The following is a 21551-nucleotide window of genomic DNA, read 5'->3' on the forward strand; positions in this document are numbered from 1 at the left end:
ACTCACCACATCTCCTCCTTCCTTCCCCCAACCCACCTCTCCACACACACATCCTACAACTCAAAAAGTAGAAATGAAGCAACAATTGATCCTCCCCTTGCATCATCAGGTATTCATGACACCCCACACAAGCCATATATTATGGACAGGCCCTTAGAATTTATGTGTTGAATGTAAAGGGATAGGGACAGATTTTCTGACTTGGTTGACATATGTCACTGCATCCCAAACGCGTAGATGCTTATGCTGTTGATCATTGGTTTGTTTGGTCAAGGCTCGATTATTTGCAGACGACTGCTGAGAGCAGCATTAAACATCAGTTCAACTGTTTAAAGCAACTTTACACTCACTCACACAGTCTCTGAACTATCACAAGACTTTTACCTCCAGTTCTTGTCTCTGTTTCTGGTAAATGTCCTCCTGCAGTGCAACACCTCTTAGGGACACGATGAGGTCGGCACCACCACAGACAACGGGGCGAGTCTCAAACTTCCACTGTTCTGTGAAGACTCCAGCATTGGGAGACTTGAAGACAAATGGGAACTTCATTGTCTCGCCAGGCAGAATCACACCTGAAAAAGCATACACAGTGATACAGCACTCTTAATGACTGCATATAAACTCTTAAACAAAAGTAGGGAACTTTTAGGCCACACCAATTTTATTTCTTGTTTACAGATTCTTGTCCTAACAAAAACTAAAGACGGCGAAAAAATAAAAACAATATCACCTGTTAAAAAAGAAATAATATTGATCTAGCACTATTTTACAATGAAAAGAAAATGGGAGATATATCAGTGTCAATCAACGTTCACGTGATAATGAATGTTTGAATGTTTGAATGCTTGAATGCCCTTATTTATAACCATAGACGTTTGCACAGTAATCTATTTTGAAAGAAGATGGAGTATGTATGACATTTACATAAACATTATAAAACAAAATGGCTATGAACAAACACAAGCAACTGAGTGAATGTCAAAATTTATGGTCTACAGTGATTTATCAACCTTCTTCATCAAAATCAAGAATGATACCCAATGCACATGTATGGGGATGCTGTGTTGTGTGTAGAGTTGTGATGATTAATCGATACGCAAGTTATCGTGTTACAAGAGCTGCATGATACGATACGTCGATATGATTGTCGTGTATTGATTCAACACGATACTTACATACTTAGCAGTCTACGAAAACACCGTCTCCCCTTCTATTTAGATTTTCGTGGAAATTCTTGCCATGGACATGCTTTAACTGAGATAATTTTCACAAATTTATTTTGTTATCTGTGCAAAAAAGCCAGTTGTGCCAATGTTGATCCCTGCTGTTCCATTTTTGGGGAAACACTACTTTATTGACACATGCTAAACATTTTTAATAAAATGTCTTTCATGATGATGTGTTTTATTTTTCTTGGGAGAAGAATACCTTCTCTGAATTGATAACATAACAGCACATTATTTCCAGTACTTTCATTTTTCTGTATCCAAGGACAAAATATTGTGATACGTATCGTATCGTATGTATCGGACTACCAGTATCGTGATGCGTATCATATCGTGGCATGGGCGTATCGTCACAACTCTAGTTGTGTGTGTGCATCCAATATGTTGTGTTCAGGGGTGGTGATAAAGAGAAATGATGGTGGGTTCATAACATGTCTGTCCTTGAAAAGTTGTGCATTGGTACCCTGTAAGAATGAGAAAGTCACACTAACTTGGTGCGTCTAGCTGCAAGAGTTGTATGATCCCAATTGAGTTGAAACTGATAATATCATATGCTGTTGATATTGACATGCAATGAGCTCAGTATAAATATTCTATCCTTATATTTCCTATCCAAACTGAAAGTTCATGTTCCCCTGAAGTATAACCTTTGATAGACTGGAGATGTTTCCATTATAATATAACAGCATGAACATTATGCCTAAAATTATTTTAATGCAACGAAACAATACTACATAATATTTAAAAACAATAATATTTTGTAAATTCACATGGCAACACATATAAGTCTACAACAACACTAGTCTGTCTCAAAGTCTCTGAACCACTATATTTTCCATACTACCAAGTTCTCTCTGCAACGCTAAAGCCCTATAAGCAGCCCTATATTCCTCAGCTTCTAAATCTCCATGGGTCTCCTTTTCAATTTATATGGGTTTGTTTGTTACTATAAAAATTATATAAATTCAGAGGCTAGGCATTAGACTATAAGAACACTTGCATGGTATTATTTTCATAATTTTATTTTCATTATTTTCCTAACCAAGCTTCAAAAGTGAGCGATTGTTGTTTTATAAGCTGTCATCATTATTACTGCTATGTCAGCCTTATTATTATCCCCAATGACCCGGAGCTACACCACATGGTATGTCTAGACTACATCACAACAGATTTGTGTGAGTGTGTGTCACTGACCACTGCTGTTGTTGAAGTAGAATCTCTGGACAGTGGCCTGCACCAACTCAAACGGGTTGTCCTTGGGGAGTTGCTGAAACACACACAAATGAGGTGAGGTTGGGTGAGGTGAGGAAGGATAGGGGTGAGATGAGTGAGATGAGTGAGCGAGTTGAGTTTAGTTTTATGCCACACTCAACAATATTCGAGCTATATGGTGGCGGTCTGTAAATAATAGAGTCTGGACCAGACAATCCAGTGATCAACAACATGAGCATTGATCTGCGCAATTGGGAACAGATAACATGTGTCAACCAAGTCAGCGAGGCTGACCACCTGATCCTGTTAGTCACCTCTTATGACAAGCATAGTTGCCTGTTATGGCAAGTGTGGGTTGCTGAAGGCCTATTCTAACCCGGACCTTCACAAGTGGGGGTGAGATGAGGTGAGGCTGGGTGAGGTAAGTGGAGATTGGGTGGTTTATTGTGGTGAGATTGGTGTGAGGTGGGGTGGGGGTTTAGTGAGGTGGATGGGTGTGTTGTGAGGTGGGTGTAGTGTGTGGTGAGATGGGTGTGAGTTAGGGTGAGGTGAGGTGAGGTGGGTGTGGGGTATGGGGTGTGGGGAGATGGGTGTGGGCAAAAATGAGGTGAGGTGAGGCGAGTGTGGGGTTTTGTGGGTATGGGATGAGGTGTGGCATCAGGTGAGATTAGGTGAGATGAAATGAGGTAAGATGTGATTGGGTGGTATGACGAGGTGAAGTTGGGTGTGGTGAGGTATGGTGTTGTATGATCAGATGAGGTGAGGCCAGATGAGGTGGGGTGAGGTGTAATGTAAGCACATTTATAGCAACAACTGCGTTTCTGTCACTGATCGTACTTGTCCAGACATATCAATTAAGTATTAGATTATCAGTTCATCATAAACCAATGGTGAAATATTTTCACCAAGATCTTAATTCATTTGTAACAGATATACTGTTATTCATCTGATCCCAAAGATTACACTCTAAACATTCTACCTTCCAGTCATAGTAGACAGATGTGGTCCCATCATTGACAATCTCCAGGTACGAAGTGATACGCTCGCCGGTGTATGACTCGAACGAGATCCGGGCCTGGATACCAGGCTGGCCGATGAAGCCGTGACTATCCCCTGTCCATCGGGCTGGCTGACCAGCGATCTGCAAGGATGGTCCAAACACTGGTTCTGGGTACACATCTGGGTGGTCCTTGAGTGGATCTCTAGAAAAATAACACATGAATCTTCTTTAGAACGGCATTCAGGGAAGTGAATAAGAGAGTTTGGTTTTATGCCCCAATATTCCACCTATATGATTGTAAATAATCAAGTCTGGACCAGACAATCCAGTGATCAACAGCACAAGCATCGATCTGCTGAATTTGGAACTGATGACATGTGTCAACCAAGCCAGTGAGTCTAACCACCCGATCCCATTAGTTGCTTCTTACGATAAGCATGGATCACTGAAGACTAATTTTTAACCCAGAACTTCACAGTTCCTTCAGGAAAGGGATATAAATAATAGTCATATAATACAAGCTTGTAATAACCAGTTCTTGAGTTGGGACCAGGCTAAACATAAAGCATGACCATGAAAAACACATCAACCAAACACTGACCATAGGACTCATGTTATATCTGTAATAACAATTTTTCAGTAAAGTACAGATTATAACCTACGCTCCCAGGGTGAGGAACCTACTGGCAAACAAGGATAAGTTGAGCACGGACCTGACAACTGACTTGTATTTGCATGTATCAGTGTTGTCCACTGGTATTTGCCATTTTCAGCAAAGAGACCCCAGGTTGTCGGCAATCAAGTGTAGTGTATCAACAACTTGCTACACGGACTATGTGAGGGTCTTATGAGCAAGGTGTGTGCAGCTATGCATGGAATCAATTTTATCATCATGAACTGCACGTGCACTAGTCTACCACTGCTCTACATTTCACAAACCAAGTGGGTTTGCTCACTGCCATGCATCCCCTACTTCTTGTAAACACATTCTGTGTTGGTTCAACTTATCCTTGTTTGCCAGTTTGCACCCAAACTATGCCATCTAAAACAATCAGTCACCATGACTTCAAATCTGTATTTTACCGAGAAAGTGTAATCCAAACATGTGCTACATTTCACCACTTTGTATGACATTCTGTATTCATTCACTGACCTCAAGCACCTGATCAAATTTTGTTTATATGACCCATCTGCATCCTCCAAGCCCCCTACTGATCACTACAACAAGACATCTAGGGTGTGGTCTACTCACTGTATTCCCTCGTCCCTTTCCTCAAGACCCCGGTCCTCTGACTCAGCCCTCTCTGTGAGCCCAGAGTCTGACTCTATCTCTGCCCTGCCCCTGAAGGGGTTGTTTGTGCCAATCACTTCCAAGTGGTCAAAATCCTGGAGGAGAAATGTGAACATTATATAGCAGATTCTACTTACCTACTAGCCTTCTTGAAGATTGAATCAAAAGAAGCAAAATGAAAAGAAGTTTATTTTAGCTTGGCAGTGCCTGTTTATACAGGCTAACACAGCCTTACACTTGATGTGCAATGAGTCGAAATGATGTTGAAGTTCTGGAAATTCAGACTGATATCTAACACTTCTCACATCATTCTGAATGCATTCCAACTATTCCACTCGGTTCTTATAACATATCCAGATGTTTTGAAAATGTTCAAAACTTTCCAGGTACATTCAAAGTGGAAAATATTGAATGACACTTTAAGTGCATTCAAACCGCATTCTAAGCATTCTGAACACATTTGAGAATAGAAACGACAAGCCACTTCAAAATCCAGTGAGAATGTCTTGCATGCACCTCACATGAATTGGAATGAATCTTGATTCTGCTGGACTTAGGGTGGAATGTTCTTCAATTGTATCTGAATATTTCGACTAAAGTTGGAGAGACAGCTCGAAAGCAGATTGAATACACTCACAATACAGTTAGAACATCCCAAATGATGGGATCTTCAAATGATCCCTGACGTCATCAGAACACCACCAAATTGCATAAAACTGTGGCCACATGTAACTGAAGCGTCAATTAACATATGGGAGTTGTATTCTCACAAAGCTTGAAAAAATTGTTTATTTTGACATTTCTCTGAGGGGCAGATCCAGGGTTCTTGAGAAGGGGTGCACATAAATCATGAAGTCTAAAGGTTAGGTAGAAATGCTCCTCAGGGAACATCTTTTGGGGGGGACATGAAGAGTGTGCACCCCCAAATCAGCCTTCTGGATTTGCCCCTGTATCTTCAGTATGGGATGTGTACTCACAGGTTGATGAGGATCGAGTTCTTCAATGACGGACTGCAGCTGCTTTTTCCGCTTCTCGTAGAAGGGGGCTTTGTGCCAGGGGTAGAACACGGGGACAGTGTAGTTTGGGCTCCAAGGGCAGCCTGAAACACATGGAGGAGGGTAAGGGGAAATTTTTAAGAACTACAAGGTCTGAAGGACCTCAACCCCGATGATCAGCAATCCTCATGACATAATGTATGGAGAAATGCACAGTGATGCGGGTTAAAAAGGTATTTAGATGACAAATTGAGGATGAGCATGGTAGAATCTTTTTTTTTGTAACAACCAACAGATCCTTGTACTTAAGGCAGGCAACTCAGCACATTCACTGGTGGAGCATTCGCAAACTGGTCCACCATTGAATCAGTTGATAGGATAACGTAATCAAGATCATGTCAAGTTATATAACGTTCTTAATACAAAATGACACAAACAAGTCTTTTCTGGCAAGGTTTAAGGAGATCTTTTCCACGTTACCTTTTTCCTTCCGAATGGTCTGAGGGAGTCCTACATGCTCCACAGGAACTGGGTAGCCTTTCTCTGTCTGGGTCAAGGCCATACTGAAGAAAAACAAAGGGTTTAATGTAAAATCAGGAATATCAATGAAATGGGGTTCAGTAACATGTACTGTACAGACTCTTTGAATATAAATTTCTGTACATTATACAGGATTCAGTGTTATTCATGATAAAGAATTACTACCACAAAGTACAAAATGCGTTTGGTATTCCCAGCAGGGCACACAGAAACATTACTCGCTTCTAAGCAGGGCACATTGAAAATAATAGAAGAGCACCCAGCCAATCAGAAAATGACATGTGTGAGGTACGATAATTAGTGTTGTTATGAATAAGGAATAAGGTCAACTCTCCCTGCATATGAATGCATCTCAACTTTCATACCAGTTTCTAGAAGTTTTGCTCAATTCTTGAATTAAGCAGACACTGTAAGACAAAGGAGACTTTTTCTACTTTGTATGATTTGATGCCAGTTATATGCTGACTATGACAAGCTGTGACATTTAATTCTATTTGTGCACTGTACAGCAGGTGAACTTACTGTATTCCAACCCTTTCATCGCCAAACCTCTCCTGCTGCTTCCAGTACTCACTGCCCACTCGGTCTGCATTATATTAAAATCATCATCATCATCATCATCATCACCATCACCATCACCATCATCATCATCATCATCATCATCATCATCATCATCATTACTCTCATCAACACCACCATTCCCAGTAACTGTCATGTTGATCATCAACACCATCACCATCAATCATTGTTGCTGTCATTATTGTCAATACCCATTCCACAAAGCCAGGTCAGCCCTACAACTGACTGGTGGGTGTCAGTGTTAAAGTACTGAAGCTCATATTATCTCTAACACCTTAACACAGCTCAGTGGGACAGACACTGCTCAGGATGTGTAGCAGCGCTGCAAGTGCCTGGATCCCATGAGGATAGGCAGTGGGGAAGCCTAAAGGTTAAAGTGTCCACTTGCAATACCGAAGACTGGGTACATGGGTACAATGTGGGAAGCCCATTTCTAGTGTCACCTGCTGTGATAGTGCTGGAATATTGCTAAAAGCGGCGTAAAACCACATTCGCCTCACAACATACGCCTTTAATTAGAGACTTACATCCCTTGCCGTAGTCCACGGTGGGTATGGTCCTATCTATGATGTATCTCTGTTCCTGGATGAAGCGGAAGTTGTCCGCCTGGTTCATGGCTAGGTCTTCTGGGGACTTCTGCAGTAGCTCTGTGAACAACCACATTCCCACTGATATACCATGCACACATATCATATATCTAAGGAAAACATATCATAAAAAATATCAGGGTCGACATGTCTCAGTCCACTTGCACAAAACTGACCTAGTGCTATGATACTCTAACAAACTTACGATGGTTGTAACAGTAAAATCATTTAGTACAGTGGGGGCCCTAGTGTATAGACAGAGTTTAATGGAAAAATATTTTCATTTGTTGCCAGGGCCCAGCTGAACAAAATTGTCTTAGCACTAGTAGTAAGTAGTAAGCCCCATACGTTAACATAGGCTTACGAAAGTCTTAGTGCTAAGATCATTAGCACTATGACAGTTGTAACTCCCACACCTTAACATAGGCTTACGATGATTGTAGCAGTAAGAGCACTTAGTACTACATACTATCTAAATATGAAACTTTGCACTCTACATGACTTACACGAAGAAAATGGCTTGCTACGTATCTGCTGATACATAGTCATGACTCCCATACTTTATCACCCGCGAAGGTCCCAGGGTAGAATAGGTCTTCAGCAAGCCATTCCAGCCATAAAAGGTGACTATGCTTGTTGTAAGAGGCGACTAACCGGATCGGGTGGTCAGGTTCACTGACTTGGTTGACCATATGTCATCGGTTCCCAATTTCGCAGATCGATGCTCGTGTTGTTGATCATTGGATTGTCTGGTCCAGACTCAATTATTTACAGACCGCCGCCAAATAGCTGGAATATTGCTGAGTGCGGCATAAACGTAAACTCACTAACTCACTCCCATACTTTATCACAGACAAAGATGACTGTTTTAACTGTAAGATCGCTTTGTGCAAACAGATCCTGATCCTACTTCAGACAAGCAACACAAGGTCTTGCAGTGATGTCTATATACTCACTTGTGTTTTTTTTACTGAACAGACCTGTGAAGGTCCTGGGGAGAATAGGCTTTCAGCAACCCATGCTTGCCATAAAAGGCGACTATGCTTGTCATAAGAGGTGACTAACAGGATCAGGTGGTCAGCCTCGCTGACTTGGTTGACACATGTTATCTGTTCCCAATTGCGCAGATCAATGCTCATGCTGTTGATCACTGGATTGTCTGGTCCAGACTCGATTATTTACAGACCGCCACCATATAGCTGGAATATTGCGGAGTGCAGCGTAAAACTAAACTCACTCACTTTCACTTAACATTAATTTCTGGAGCAGCATTGACAGTAATATATGCCGTGTCTCATGAAGATTTGTGGAGACACAGTACTCACTTGAGATGTATCCCTGTTGTTTCTTCCTCTCCATCATCTTGAGCTGCCAGTTCCTCAGTGCGTTATTCTCGTCCGCCTGAGAACGGATGCTGTCTTTCACCATCTTCTTCTTCTTCTTCTCATACTTGAGTGTTGGAGCTGACGGTTGGGTGTCAACTTCACATGGACTCGGGAGGTCCTATCATTAGCAAAAGCAGAGGTGAGTACATTCATGAACTTAGCCTTCAGTACAGCTTTGGACCTGTGAAAATCTGTGATAAAATTGTTTCATATCCCAACTGTGCAGATTGACGCTCATCATGTTGATCACTGGGTTGTCCGGTCCAGATTTAATTATTTACAGACAGCCACCATATTGCTGGAACATTGCTGAATGTGGCGTTAAACAACAAACAATCAAATCATAAGACAGATACTTACAATAAGGTCTCCCTTCTTGACAGCTTGCCTGTGGAAGTCGTTGTAACTTCCCAGAATGCTGTGCTTTATAACACTGCCATCAGGGTTGTAACGAGGTCCAGCAAACCCTACAACACCCACAAAAATGACAATATATTATACCAGAAGAAGCCTGAGAGTCTACTAGCCTCAATGTAGCATGATGCATGAGTGAGTGAATGAGGGAGTGAGCAAGTTTAGTTTTATGCCACGCTCAGCAATATTCCTGCTATATGGCGACAGTCTGTAAATAATGTCTAAGACCACACAATCCAGTGATCAACAGCATAAGCCTCGTTGTGCGCAATTGGGAACCGATGACATGTGTCATCCAAATCAGCGAGCCTGAGCACCTGATCCCTTTAGTCGCCTTTTACGACAAGCACAGTCGCCTTTGATGGCAAGCACTGGTTGCTGAAGGCCTATTCTACCATGGACCTTCACAGGTCGAATGCATGAGTGAGTGAGTGAGTGAGTGAGTGAGTGAGTGAGTGAGTGAATAAATGAGTGAGTGAGCAAGCGAGCAAGCGAGCAAGTTTATTTTTCTGTTGCTTTTAGTAATATTCCAGCAAATTTATGGCAGGGAACACCAGAAATGGCTTCATACATTGGACCCACATGGGGAATAGGACCTGTGTCTACATTCTACTCAGCTGAGATACAAAGACATGTGTCAACCAAGTCAGTGAGTCTAACCACCTGATTCTGTATGACCCCTCTTATGATAAGCATGGGTCACTGAAGATCAATTCCATCTGGATCTTCACAGGTTGTATACAGTTTTGAGCTTGACATACCTGAATAGTCGATGGGTTTAACAGGAGCATCTGGTGGAGCTGGCTTTGCGACGGTCACACTGCAAACAGAAACAAACACATATGATCATTTTTCGTATCCTCATCTTCAGCTGGGGGTGGTGGGGTAACCTAAAGCATTTGCTCTTCATGTAGAAGACCCGGGTTCAATTTCGGACATGGTACAATGTGTGAAGCTCATTTCTGGTGTCCCTCACTGTGATATTGATGGAATATTACTAAAAGTGGCATAAAAGTAAATTCACTCACTCCACTTCAGCTGAGACTCTCGTAGAATTATAATCTGACATTTTTCTCTAATGTGAAGACATCTACATAGTTTTATAGAGACTATGTCAATGCATGTGGTTTTGCCTCTTCCATCAAGAAGATCTATGAACTGTGATTACTGTAAGTTTGTCCTGGGCTTTACATCCAAGGTACTGTTGTGATCAGGTTCTTGAGTGGAATCAAGGACTCACGAAGACAGTCAACTTAGCACTGTGATGATTGCAAGTACTGTGAACTCCCATATTTAGGCCCATGCAAATTTAGCCCAGTCCTCTCAGAACAGTTTGTGTTTTACATTAATTAGACTGTCAACTTCATCATTCATGTTTACATTTACTCACTGGTGTCAATATTGTCAATTTTGTTACCAGTTTCCTGATTAAAGGGTATTACATAATCCTGATTCCTTTCATTTTTATAATAATATTGTCCATTTTCGAATTTAGGACTTAAATATGGTTAAAATATTTCATCACTAGAACAGTGATTTTTTCATATTTAAGCCCTGGGAATTCAAAGTATGTGGACCGGCTTTCTGGTGTAGCGGTTAGAATGTTTGTCCATAGAATGGATGGTCGGGGATCAATCCCTGACACCTTCATACCCAAAGACCAAAAATATGATACATATTGGTTCCTGCCTGACTCTCAGTATTAATGGGTGCAATAAGGTCTGGATGGCTTGGTGTAAGCATGATGGGTCCAAGTGGGGTGTTCATGCTAATTGCAGCATGGTATCTCAGGGGGCTAGCACTAGTACAAGCAGCCACATGTATACACATTGTCATATGAGTGAAATATTTCTGAAGTTAGCAACGACAATAAACCCTATTTCACTTTGCCTCACAAGTCTGTACTAGAGTAATGTGAATAACGGGAAATGGGACATTACATTCTGTCTGATTCAGGAATTCTAGCCTTGACTTGACTGAGGATGTCATCTATTGGACTCCACACCATGCTACTAAAGACACCATCTTTTGAATGAGGGAACACTCAAGTGTCTTGTGCATGTATCAGTTGCGTGGATAAATGCACTATATAAAAATCCTATGATGATCACCAAAAGAATGAGAGAGTGTGCCAAGGAAATCAGTTTAATGATATTCCATTCTGTCCGCATAATGAGAGATGAAAGTCTAGTTGACATCTGCCACTGTAGGTAATGCACACCACTACCAAGGATAATTATTCGGTAGATTCTAAGATTTGGACCTATGATTGACTGTGGTATTGGTTAGGGAGACAACTCAATGAACTGCAGGCATCATGCAGTTTTGTAGGGAACCTTCAACGTGGACTGAATCATTTAACTACTGTGATTGGTTGATTTTGTGCATGACTTTTGTGTTTTTAAATGTACACCTATCCAGCAATTAAAACTGACCATATTTTGAAATACTTAGTGCTATCTTTTTTATTTGATGACTTGTACTGAATATGACAACAGGCATTTCAAAGCATTTCACATTTTGTGTGGAACTGGGGTCGGCCTGTTCAGCTTCCTGTCCAGAAAAGGGGCTTGCTGAGGTGGTCATATTTCATATTTTCTTGCTTCTTTAAGATCAGACTATGCACAAGTGTATGACTGTTGAAATCTTAGTTAATTTTTAAAATATATAACATTAATACAGGAATCAGTGGGAAAATATTTGGTTTTGTGTTGCCTTGAGCTACCATACACCTACTCTTAATGTAAGCCTTGCTGACTCATGCTCGCATGTTCCTAAGGACCAATAAATCTGTTTACCATTGCAGTCATAAGAAATGAAAAAAATATTTACTCAGACTGATAATCTAAAACTTATACTCGACCATTTAATCTGAAATTTTTCAACTTGTACTATGTTTGTTTTCAGTGAAAGCAAAACAATAAAAAGTTCTGCTTTTACAGATTTTTTATCCAGAAGACTCTACAAACAAAACCTTTCTCAAACAGTCAAGATTGATATGATTTTCATTTGAAGAAAGTAAATATTATGTGTAATCCAACAGACTTTGTGCACCAAATCTTATCTCCGTCTTTTTATTTGTACTGGGCGGACATGTATTTAATTTCTGTCAAGATTATTGAATATTTCATTACAGATTTCAAAACTGATGTTTTTTGCAGTGCAGTCTCTCACCATTAGACACCAAACATTGGGGTGTTTGAGAGTGTAAGTTTTATATGTTGTGTCATGCAATATTCCAGCCATATGATGGCAGTGTAAACAATCGAGTCAGGATCAGACTATCCAGTGATTGACATCATGAACACTAAACACTGCTATTGGGATATGATGACATGTGTCAACCATCCAGTTAGCTGCTTCTTACAAGGAGCATAGGTTGCTGAAGACCAACTCTAATGTAGATCTTCATGGATGGTCATATGTCAGTAAGAATTGTGATGATATTGGAGCAGGGCTTACAATTTTGGTCTGGGCTTCTCAAGTTCGGCAGCTGGCTTCAGTTTTCGGACTGTAACAGTTGATGAGATGGGTGTCTTCTTGCGCTCAGCAGGAGGACGAGGTTCATGAAGCTGACGAGAAAATATGGATAATAATAGTATTCCACCAATTTTGAGTTTGTTTGAAATGGCCTCTGTTCACCCTGCAGAAAATGGGTACCCTGTGGGAAAAGTCATGTGACTATAACCTTCTAGCACAGGCAGCCTGGTTTACCTGGGGTAATAAATAATGTGCTGTTGATGTTTTACTGTTGCTACTTTCCACTCATTTTTTCGGCCATTTTCAAAAGTTTAACTGACCACTTTGTATTTTGATTTGAGTTCAAAATGATGGCAGTGAATGATCAGTGAAACATTTAAAACTTGTTTGTAACTTGCAATAGTCTAAACAAAGCAGCACAGCTTTCATTTGTCTGTTACCTATTTGCTCTCTCTGTTGACCATTTGGTCCATTTGGTTCCACCAAGAATGGTGAATGACTATATAACTCGAAATTGGGATAGGTGCACATGGTCTACTTTCACTCTTCGTACGGAGGGGTAACAAATGGCTGTTGGAACAGCACTGACTTCAGGTGCAATTCAGGACAGTATTGTTACTGACACCTCTGCCCTAGCCAGTATCCTTATTGACACCCTTACCCCAACCAGTATCCGCATTGAAACCTCTGCTCCAACCAATATGTCTACTGACACCTCTATTCCAACCAGTATCCTTACTGACACCTCTATTCCAACCAGTATCCTTACTGACACCTCTATTCCAAACAGTATCCTTACTGACACCTCTACCCCAACCAATATCCTTACTGACACCTCTATCCCAACCAATGTCCTTAAGACACCTTTACCCCAACCAATATCCTACCTATGCACCACCAAACATCCTTTAGTGTCGAGAATGGGTATGAGTGAAAAACAGAGGAAAATGGGCTGGGCATCTTAGGGGTAGTGTTAATTGAAACAGTATATTATATATCATGAATGACACCAGCACAATCAAATGAATGGAATTCAGTGATCCGTGGAAAATTTTCATCCCTGATATTTACTGGCACAATACCCAACAAATATCCTTACTGACACCTCTACCCTAACCAGTATCCTTACTGACACCTCTACCCCGACCAGTATCCTTACTTACACCTGTACCCCAACCAACATCCTTACTTACACCTGTACCCAACCAACATCCTTACACCTCTACCCCAACCAGTATCCTTACTGACACCCTACTCCAATCAATATCCTTACTGACACCTCTACCATCACATAATTTACATACATCCTTACCAAATTTGACCCACCAGTCCCTTTACCTCCTCACTGATTTTCTTGCCCCGCCCTCTCTCCCCTAGCAACCTGAAGACTAGACCCACCTTCTGCAGTTCATCCTCTTTGATCTGAAGTTTCTCTATCTCCTCATTCCAAATGACGTTGCGTGATGGTGGTCGGTTCTCACTGTTCTCTTCCTGGGAGGGTGTGGCTGACTTCTCTGGAGTACCATCTCTCCTTTTGCCTTTATTCAGCCGATCTAGGAGAAATGAATCGATTTGTTGGCTAATTAAAAGTTGATCAAGTAAAAATGACAAGAGAAATCAATGACATTTTTCAAAAATAAATATTTTGAAACATGACTTACGTGAGGTCGAGTGAACAGACAATCTCCGGTTTCCTTGGCGACTAGCTCGTCTCCCAGACATTATACTAACCAATCAAGTTGCATCTACTGACACAAACATAGCAAGAGATATTACACCAACCAAGCAAGTCCTATGTACTGATACAAACACTGCAACCAATATTCTGACCAATCTTATACCTCTGTTGAAATAGACACAGCAACAGTATTATACCAACCAATCAGGTTACACCTACTGACAAAGACAAAGATACTGATATCATGGCAAGTCCCATTTACTGACACAGGCATGACAACAGATGCTACATCAATCAATTAAACTGTATCTACTGATTCGGAAAATGATACTGATATCATACCAACATCATCATGATATGACATCAAACATTCATTATCAAGTATCAAACTGTCACAGACATAATCCTGTCTCCATACAACTTATTATCAACTATCAATCTGTCACATACATAATGTGTCCATACAACTTATTATCGAGTATCAATCTGTCACAGACATAATGTGTCGATACAACTTATTATTGAGTATCAAACTGTCACAGACATAATCCTGTCTCCATACAACTTATTATCAACTATCAATCTGACACAGACGGAATCATGTGTCCATACAACTTATTATCATGTATCAATCTTTGACAGACATAATCCTGTCTCCATACAACTTATTATCAACTATCAATCTGTCACATACATAATGTGTCCATACAACTTATCATCAACTATCAATCTGTCACAGGCATAATGTGTCGATACAACTTATTATCAAGTATCAATCTGTCACAGACATAATCCTGTCTCAATACAACTTATTATCAGGTATCAAACTGATAGTTGATAATAAGTTGTATGGACACATAATTACATCTGTGACATATTATCAACCATCAATCTGTCACAGACGGAATCCTGTCTCCATACAACTTATTATCAACTATCAATCTGTCACATACATAATGTGTCCATACAACTTATTATCAACTATCAATCTGTCACAGGCATAATGTGTCCATACAACTTATTATCGAGTATCAATCTGTCACAGACATAATCATATGTCCATACAACGTATTATGAAGTATCAATCTTTGACAGATATAATCCTGTCTCCATATAATATGTTATCAAATATTCATCTCAGAAACATAATCCTTCTGAATCAAGCATCCATCTGAAAATTTGCAAAGCCATGAATACTTTTACCCAATAAGAATATCCTGAGAGCAAAATCCTATTCCAATCCTCAGTTCTGATCAAAGCATGTTGAACACATCATACACAAAAGGTATACACAAACCACAATAACAACCAGTGTACACATACAGTATGCACATACAGGTTTTGGACAGAGGTAATCCGCCTATAATATTCACAGATCATGTACCTTACCACAAGTCCCTCTACAGGGATCATGTATGTAGTGTTATTGAACGTTTATATGGCTATTGATCAGCTGCTGTTTCTGTGGACTCTGGTCGCTAAGGCAGGAGTTTCGATAGGACTAAACCAATTACCTTGAATGTCAAATAAACTTATTAATCTTGCTGTCATGCAGTATTCCTTGTTATGCTTTTATTGCTTAATCGTTGGCTGCTTCTTTGAGATTACCGCCGGTTGCTAACGAAGTAGCGCCAGCTGCTAACAAAGTCTGGTAAGCAGATTTCTAAATTAAGGATGACATAGTGCTGGCACTTAAACTGTCACCAGTCTAATGAAATGTGTTGAAATTTATTTGAGATTTAGATTCTGGGATAGAAATTGTTCCCTTTTAATGTTCCATGGGGCAATCATTATGATGTTTAGATGTGACCTTGGAAATTTAAGGGTATCGGCAGCAACAATACCATAATCAATGTTGGTGAATGGCATTTTATAATGAATTTGAGGTTGATGAACTGGGTCATGTTTACAAGGTTGAGACTCTATTCCCTACAGACCATCATCATACACCTTGTGTATTACCAATCGTGATATCAAACAACAAGATTAATATACTGTACGAAAACAAGTATGTTTAGATATAGAAAAGAGCCACCCTCAGCAATATTCCAGCTATATGGCACCGGTCTGTAAATAATCGAGTGTGAACCAGAGAACCTAGTGATCAAATACACATTAGTGAAGCCCATTTCTTGTCACCAGCTGTGATATTGCTCAAATATTGCTAAAAGCGAAATAAAACTACATTCATTCACTCACACAATGGACCAATGTGAGAAATAATCACAGGCCTTGGTCCCTAACCATCCTGCCTTAAAAACTTTGCCACCCCAACACCACTGAACAACTTTAGGGGAAGTGGAGTAGTCTAGTGGTTAAAGTGTTTGCTCGTCACGCCGAATACTGGGGTTTGATTTCCCACATGGGTACAATGTGTGAAGTCCATTTCTGGTGTCCCTCAATGTGATATTGTTGTAATATTGCTAAAAGAGGCAAAAACCATATTCAGTCAGTCAGCGAACCACTTTGAGTCTCCCTCAGTGACAATTTGAGTAGAGTTTCAAAGTTCAAAGTAAATTTCACAAAAATACACGATCAATAGAGGATCTGTCTTTCTCTCGTCAAACAACATGCTGATCTCAAGTCATCTACAAAATTCTCAATGATGACATAAAAACATTTTTGATAAGAAAACACAGACATCTCTGCATACTTATACAACCTGTGGGAGATAAAGATGTTTCCGAATCCAAATCGAACGTAACTGAATGCTGTGTGATCGTCCCCATCATCGTTACTGCTGGCTGTAGACTGACTGAGTTAGGGCAACGTTAATTAAGTTTTGCAATGGGGATAAATTATTTACCTTTCTGTATCCCAAACTTATCAAATATAGATACACTGACAGGAGTCCTTGAAACTTTTGCATTCACTTTGAACTGGTTTCAGATAATGCTATGCTAAGATCGTATTTTCTCGTTAGTTACAGACAGTGAACATAATTAGTACAGTTGCCATGGAATTAAATATTTATACAGTGATGTGGAAATGTCGTAACTGAAAATCATTTTTGCTGAATACAACCTGCCTATTCACAACACTATCTGTCTTAGAATTTTGGAAAAGATGGATCTGTTTTTCTCGCAAAATGTACTTATTTACAGAAACTATTTGAAAGGGTTTTTTTCATGTTCATGTTTTCAACCTAACAACAGTCATCAATATTTTAGTTCTACCAAGGTAACCTGCAAAATAATCACGTCCGGTCAAAGATAAACATCCACTAAATGCATCCTCAGGTCCCAATGAATTTTAGCATGATGACAACAGCCAAGTTAAAGGATCCATAGTTTCAGCCTGTTAACAAGTATTACCAGTAAGTATTTGGGACTGATTCTCCCACGGATTGATTAAAAATTGTGGATTTGGAATGCTGCATTAAAGGGCCAAGTTATGCCGCACCCTAATGAGGATTTTATTCATCTGATACAACGAGCACAAAGTATCAACAAGTATTGGGTACCTGGAACTAATACACTGTACAGCGAAGTTGGAATGAAGTCAAAGTCTGGATTCCTGATAGTCAATATGTTTACATTGATTATTCCATGCATTGGAGTGTCTGCCGACAGCTGGATTGTCTTGAAACTGGAGAGTATTTACGATCCTTAGGACTATAAGGTAAGCTCATGTTATTTACTTTGTTCAATGTGGCAAAAAATTAGGTTAGTGTTAGGTACAGCTCTTGACGCTGTCTACTTTTAACCACTAATCCAGCATTAATGAGGCAAAACCTACACGGTTTGCATACATTGTACTCATTTAGGGAATCAAACCTGAGAAATTAGGAGAAAGAATACTTTATCCACATGGCTATGTTCCTAACTAGCACAGCTTTGTATTGCATTGTTTGTTAAGAAACCTTGCAAAAACATAAAGGAACACTTGTGGTTTCATAGGATCCCTTATCCTTTCCCTCATGTATTTAAGCATTATTATCAGTAAACTTGAATATAATATTGAAATATGCCTAGACAGGGGTTTGTTACTGCAGTGAAAATATCATTTGACGTTACATGACAAAATGGCAATTTACAAGTATTCAGACATGATTTCTAAAACTTCTTCAACTCTTCCTTTTTTAGAGTTGATTACATGATTATGAAAATATTAATCTTGTACATTTATGTGTTTCTCAGTTGTATTCATACATGATTTCAGAACCTATTTCAGTGAGTGAAATTATATCTCTAACTTACAATCCGTAAGTATAAAATTGGATGATGAAGAGATCTTAAATCTTGAGCACTTACGTGTAACCTGGCCAATAATCTTGAAATGCTGATGATTTTACATATACTGTATCGCTGAGCAAATCCTCATAGTTCACCTAGATACTACACAACAGAAGATAAGGAGCAACCAGGTTTCTCACTATAGCTGTTTTACCATGAATTATAGATACATGTCACCATTAACTATAGTCTTGTGAAACAGTTCTTAAAATTCTCTAGAGTTGCATATTGGTATATATGTTACAGTCAGATTGTGAAATCAGTCGTTTCATGAAATGATTAAAAGGGTCAGCCATTTCACATCTTTCAATATACAATTAAATTACTTCAGTACATTCATGAAAATTCACTTAATAACTTACAAAAGTGGATCACAATTTCAACATCTCTTATTGTCACTAACAGTTAAAACCATTGTGGCAGAGACTGGGTAGTGGGGTAGCCTAGTGGTTAAAGCGTTCGCTGTAACATACAAACACACAAGTTTTGTATAACCTAGGTATCAACTGATAAACAACAATGCATAATGTATCCATAAACCTTTCACCCAGTCCCATAGAGACAAGTTGACAAACCTCTTAATGGAAATGGCTCACAAGCAATCACAAGACAACACCTACAGACTTCACTCAATAATGACATAAAAATACAACCAGATCACCAATCCTCATCCTTGTAGAAAAAATATACTGACAAAATAATCATAATCTTCACAGGAACAGATCTGAATCAAACCTGACTGATCATTATCCAATTTCACCACAATGTTTCCATGCACACAATCCACACTTCCACCTGTCGGTCCTCCTGATCCTCAGTCCAACTTTTTGTATTACCATACGAAGGATTAGCAAACATTACAAAGTCAGTGTTGTTTAATCCTACTTGTCGTAAAGTCCTTGAGTAAACCCGCCTTCAGCTCACCACTCAAGCCATGGGACAACACTTGGAAAACTAGCTGGAAATAATTATATTAACATTACCATAAAACATCTAATATTGGTCCCAGCAGGAGGGAGCAAGTCTGGACAGGGAACTCCCTAAGTCATGACACAAAGGGAAATATTCTTTGATAAAATACAGGTTAATATCTGACATGTTCATGAATAATGTAGTTGGTCAGTCTATAGAAAACAGAATCTGATTCTAAATTGAAATCTGACTTTTTAATTGAACTGGAACAATCCAACTAGATTAAGAAATGGAGATTTGTAAGGGAAAGTTTTAACAAAAGTGTATTGATTATTTGTGACTGAATAAAATGAGAGTGTGTATGTGTTTTAAGCTGGTTTATACTGATAATAACCTGGCTACTGGACACTAGAAATATGGCCCACACATGTACTATCAAGGTGGGGAATGGAACCCTGGTCCTCCATGTGACAAGCAACTCAATTGTCCTTGAATGTTGGATGTAAAATATACTTGATTACATGGATATGGCTCTTGTGACACTGAAGTGATGAGAATCTCTAAATCTGCTTTTTATTACTGGCCTTGTGGTTGAGCTGTTGTTCATGGTCAAGTGGTTGTGGGAGTACTGCCAAACAACAGAGAGGTTACTGAGGGCCTAATGGCCCAGAAGTAGAGTGATTGCTGACCCAGAGGTAGAGTGGTATTGGCACAGTTGTAAAGGGCTCATTGGCCCAGTGGTAGAGTGATTACTGGCCCAGTGGTAGTGTGATTACTGGCCCAGTGATAGAGGAATCAGTGGCCCAGTGGAAGAGGAATCACTTGCTCTGTGGTAGAGTGATTACTGGCCCAGTGGAAGAGGGATTATTGGACCACTGGTTGGGGATTATTTCCCCAGTGGTTGAGTAATTATTGACCCAGTGTAGGTTGACTACTGGCCTTGTGTAGGGTGATTACTGACTACTTGATAGTGCAATTACTGGCAAAGTGGCAAAGTGATTACTGGCCCAGTAGTACATTGACAATTACCCCAGTGGAAGAGTGATTCCTGGCCCAGTAGTAGAAAGAAAACTATCCCAGTGGAAGAGAGACTACTGGCTGTGAGTAGTGGGATAAAGAGAGCACTGTGGAAGTGTTTACGGTGTATAGTATTGAAGACATGCATTGGGACAACTCACAGCCTCTACACAAATCACCAATTGAAATAGAACTTCCATGGCAGGTGACAGAGGTGAAACTTAAATTGTGATTGAATTCTTTACTATGTAACACAAGAAGGTGTGTTTTCATGCGGCACTGATTCTGTTTACACTGACAACCAAAAATCACTGGGCAGTGTTTTGGAGACATGTTCATGATTCATGGACTTTGCATGAACCTGTTTCCCTGGTACTAGGAGCAGATATAATTACCCTAAGCAATGCTAACAACATCTGAGAAAGTTTGGTTTTAAAATAATCACAGATTTTTTAAAAATGTACATACAGTTTTGTGCGAGACAGTCAGAATGGTTTTGTGCTGCTTTTACCAATTTAGCAATATCACAGACGGGTACACAAGAAATAGGCTTCACATAGTGCACCCATGCAGGGATTTGAACACCTCATTGTGACAATCGAATGCTTTAACCACTACGCTACCCCACCACCCTTTAAGCACTGTGAAATTCCATTCAGTATTGAAAATAAATCACAGCATGATGTATAATTGATTCTGGGTCCAATAAGCCCAGTCTGACAGGAGACCATCATAACTCACTGAAGCAAAACATATTTGAGCAGCATGGAGGACCCTTTGACTTTTTTTTATTCACTCATACAATAGCAGAGAATCTGACGAAGAAGGATATAGCACAGTAAACACTTAGCATCATATCCACTCTATTGTGATAATAGTCACAACCTGTTACATGTCAATAACACTGCATAGGCTGTTGTTTCCAAGAAAATTGACACCTAAGTGAAAAATCTATTTTATGAAGTTGCTTTTGTTGTGGGTGAATATTGCTGTAAAGGGC

The 21551-nt window shown here is 39.8% G+C and overlaps 1 protein-coding gene across 3 annotated transcripts in view; it reads right to left on the reverse strand.

The window, feature by feature from the left end:
* The window catches only part of LOC137259306 (MYCBP-associated protein-like), a 66175-nt gene that overhangs the window by 25495 nt on the left and 19129 nt on the right, over positions 1 to 21551 (reverse strand). For 2 of the 3 annotated variants that reach the window (XM_067796938.1, XM_067796940.1), the window contains exons 2-14: positions 14108 to 14262; positions 12692 to 12801; positions 9991 to 10049; positions 9176 to 9282; positions 8756 to 8933; positions 7371 to 7490; positions 6787 to 6850; positions 6205 to 6287; positions 5707 to 5828; positions 4691 to 4824; positions 3418 to 3640; positions 2421 to 2493; positions 385 to 572 (exon numbers count right to left, since the gene is read on the reverse strand). In XM_067796938.1, coding sequence (XP_067653039.1) covers positions 385 to 572; positions 2421 to 2493; positions 3418 to 3640; positions 4691 to 4824; positions 5707 to 5828; positions 6205 to 6287; positions 6787 to 6850; positions 7371 to 7490; positions 8756 to 8933; positions 9176 to 9282; positions 9991 to 10049; positions 12692 to 12801; positions 14108 to 14262 — 1616 coding nt within the window. Of the gene's footprint in view, positions 1 to 384; positions 573 to 2420; positions 2494 to 3417; positions 3641 to 4690; positions 4825 to 5706; positions 5829 to 6204; positions 6288 to 6786; positions 6851 to 7370; positions 7491 to 8755; positions 8934 to 9175; positions 9283 to 9990; positions 10050 to 12691; positions 12802 to 14107; positions 14263 to 14370; positions 14458 to 19507; positions 19579 to 21551 lie in introns of those variants that run through there. The other variant, XM_067796939.1, reaches the window with a different exon arrangement.

The sequence above is a fragment of the Haliotis asinina genome, chromosome 13, assembly GCF_037392515.1.
Source record: "Haliotis asinina isolate JCU_RB_2024 chromosome 13, JCU_Hal_asi_v2, whole genome shotgun sequence".
Taxonomy (NCBI): Eukaryota; Metazoa; Mollusca; class Gastropoda; order Lepetellida; family Haliotidae; genus Haliotis; species Haliotis asinina.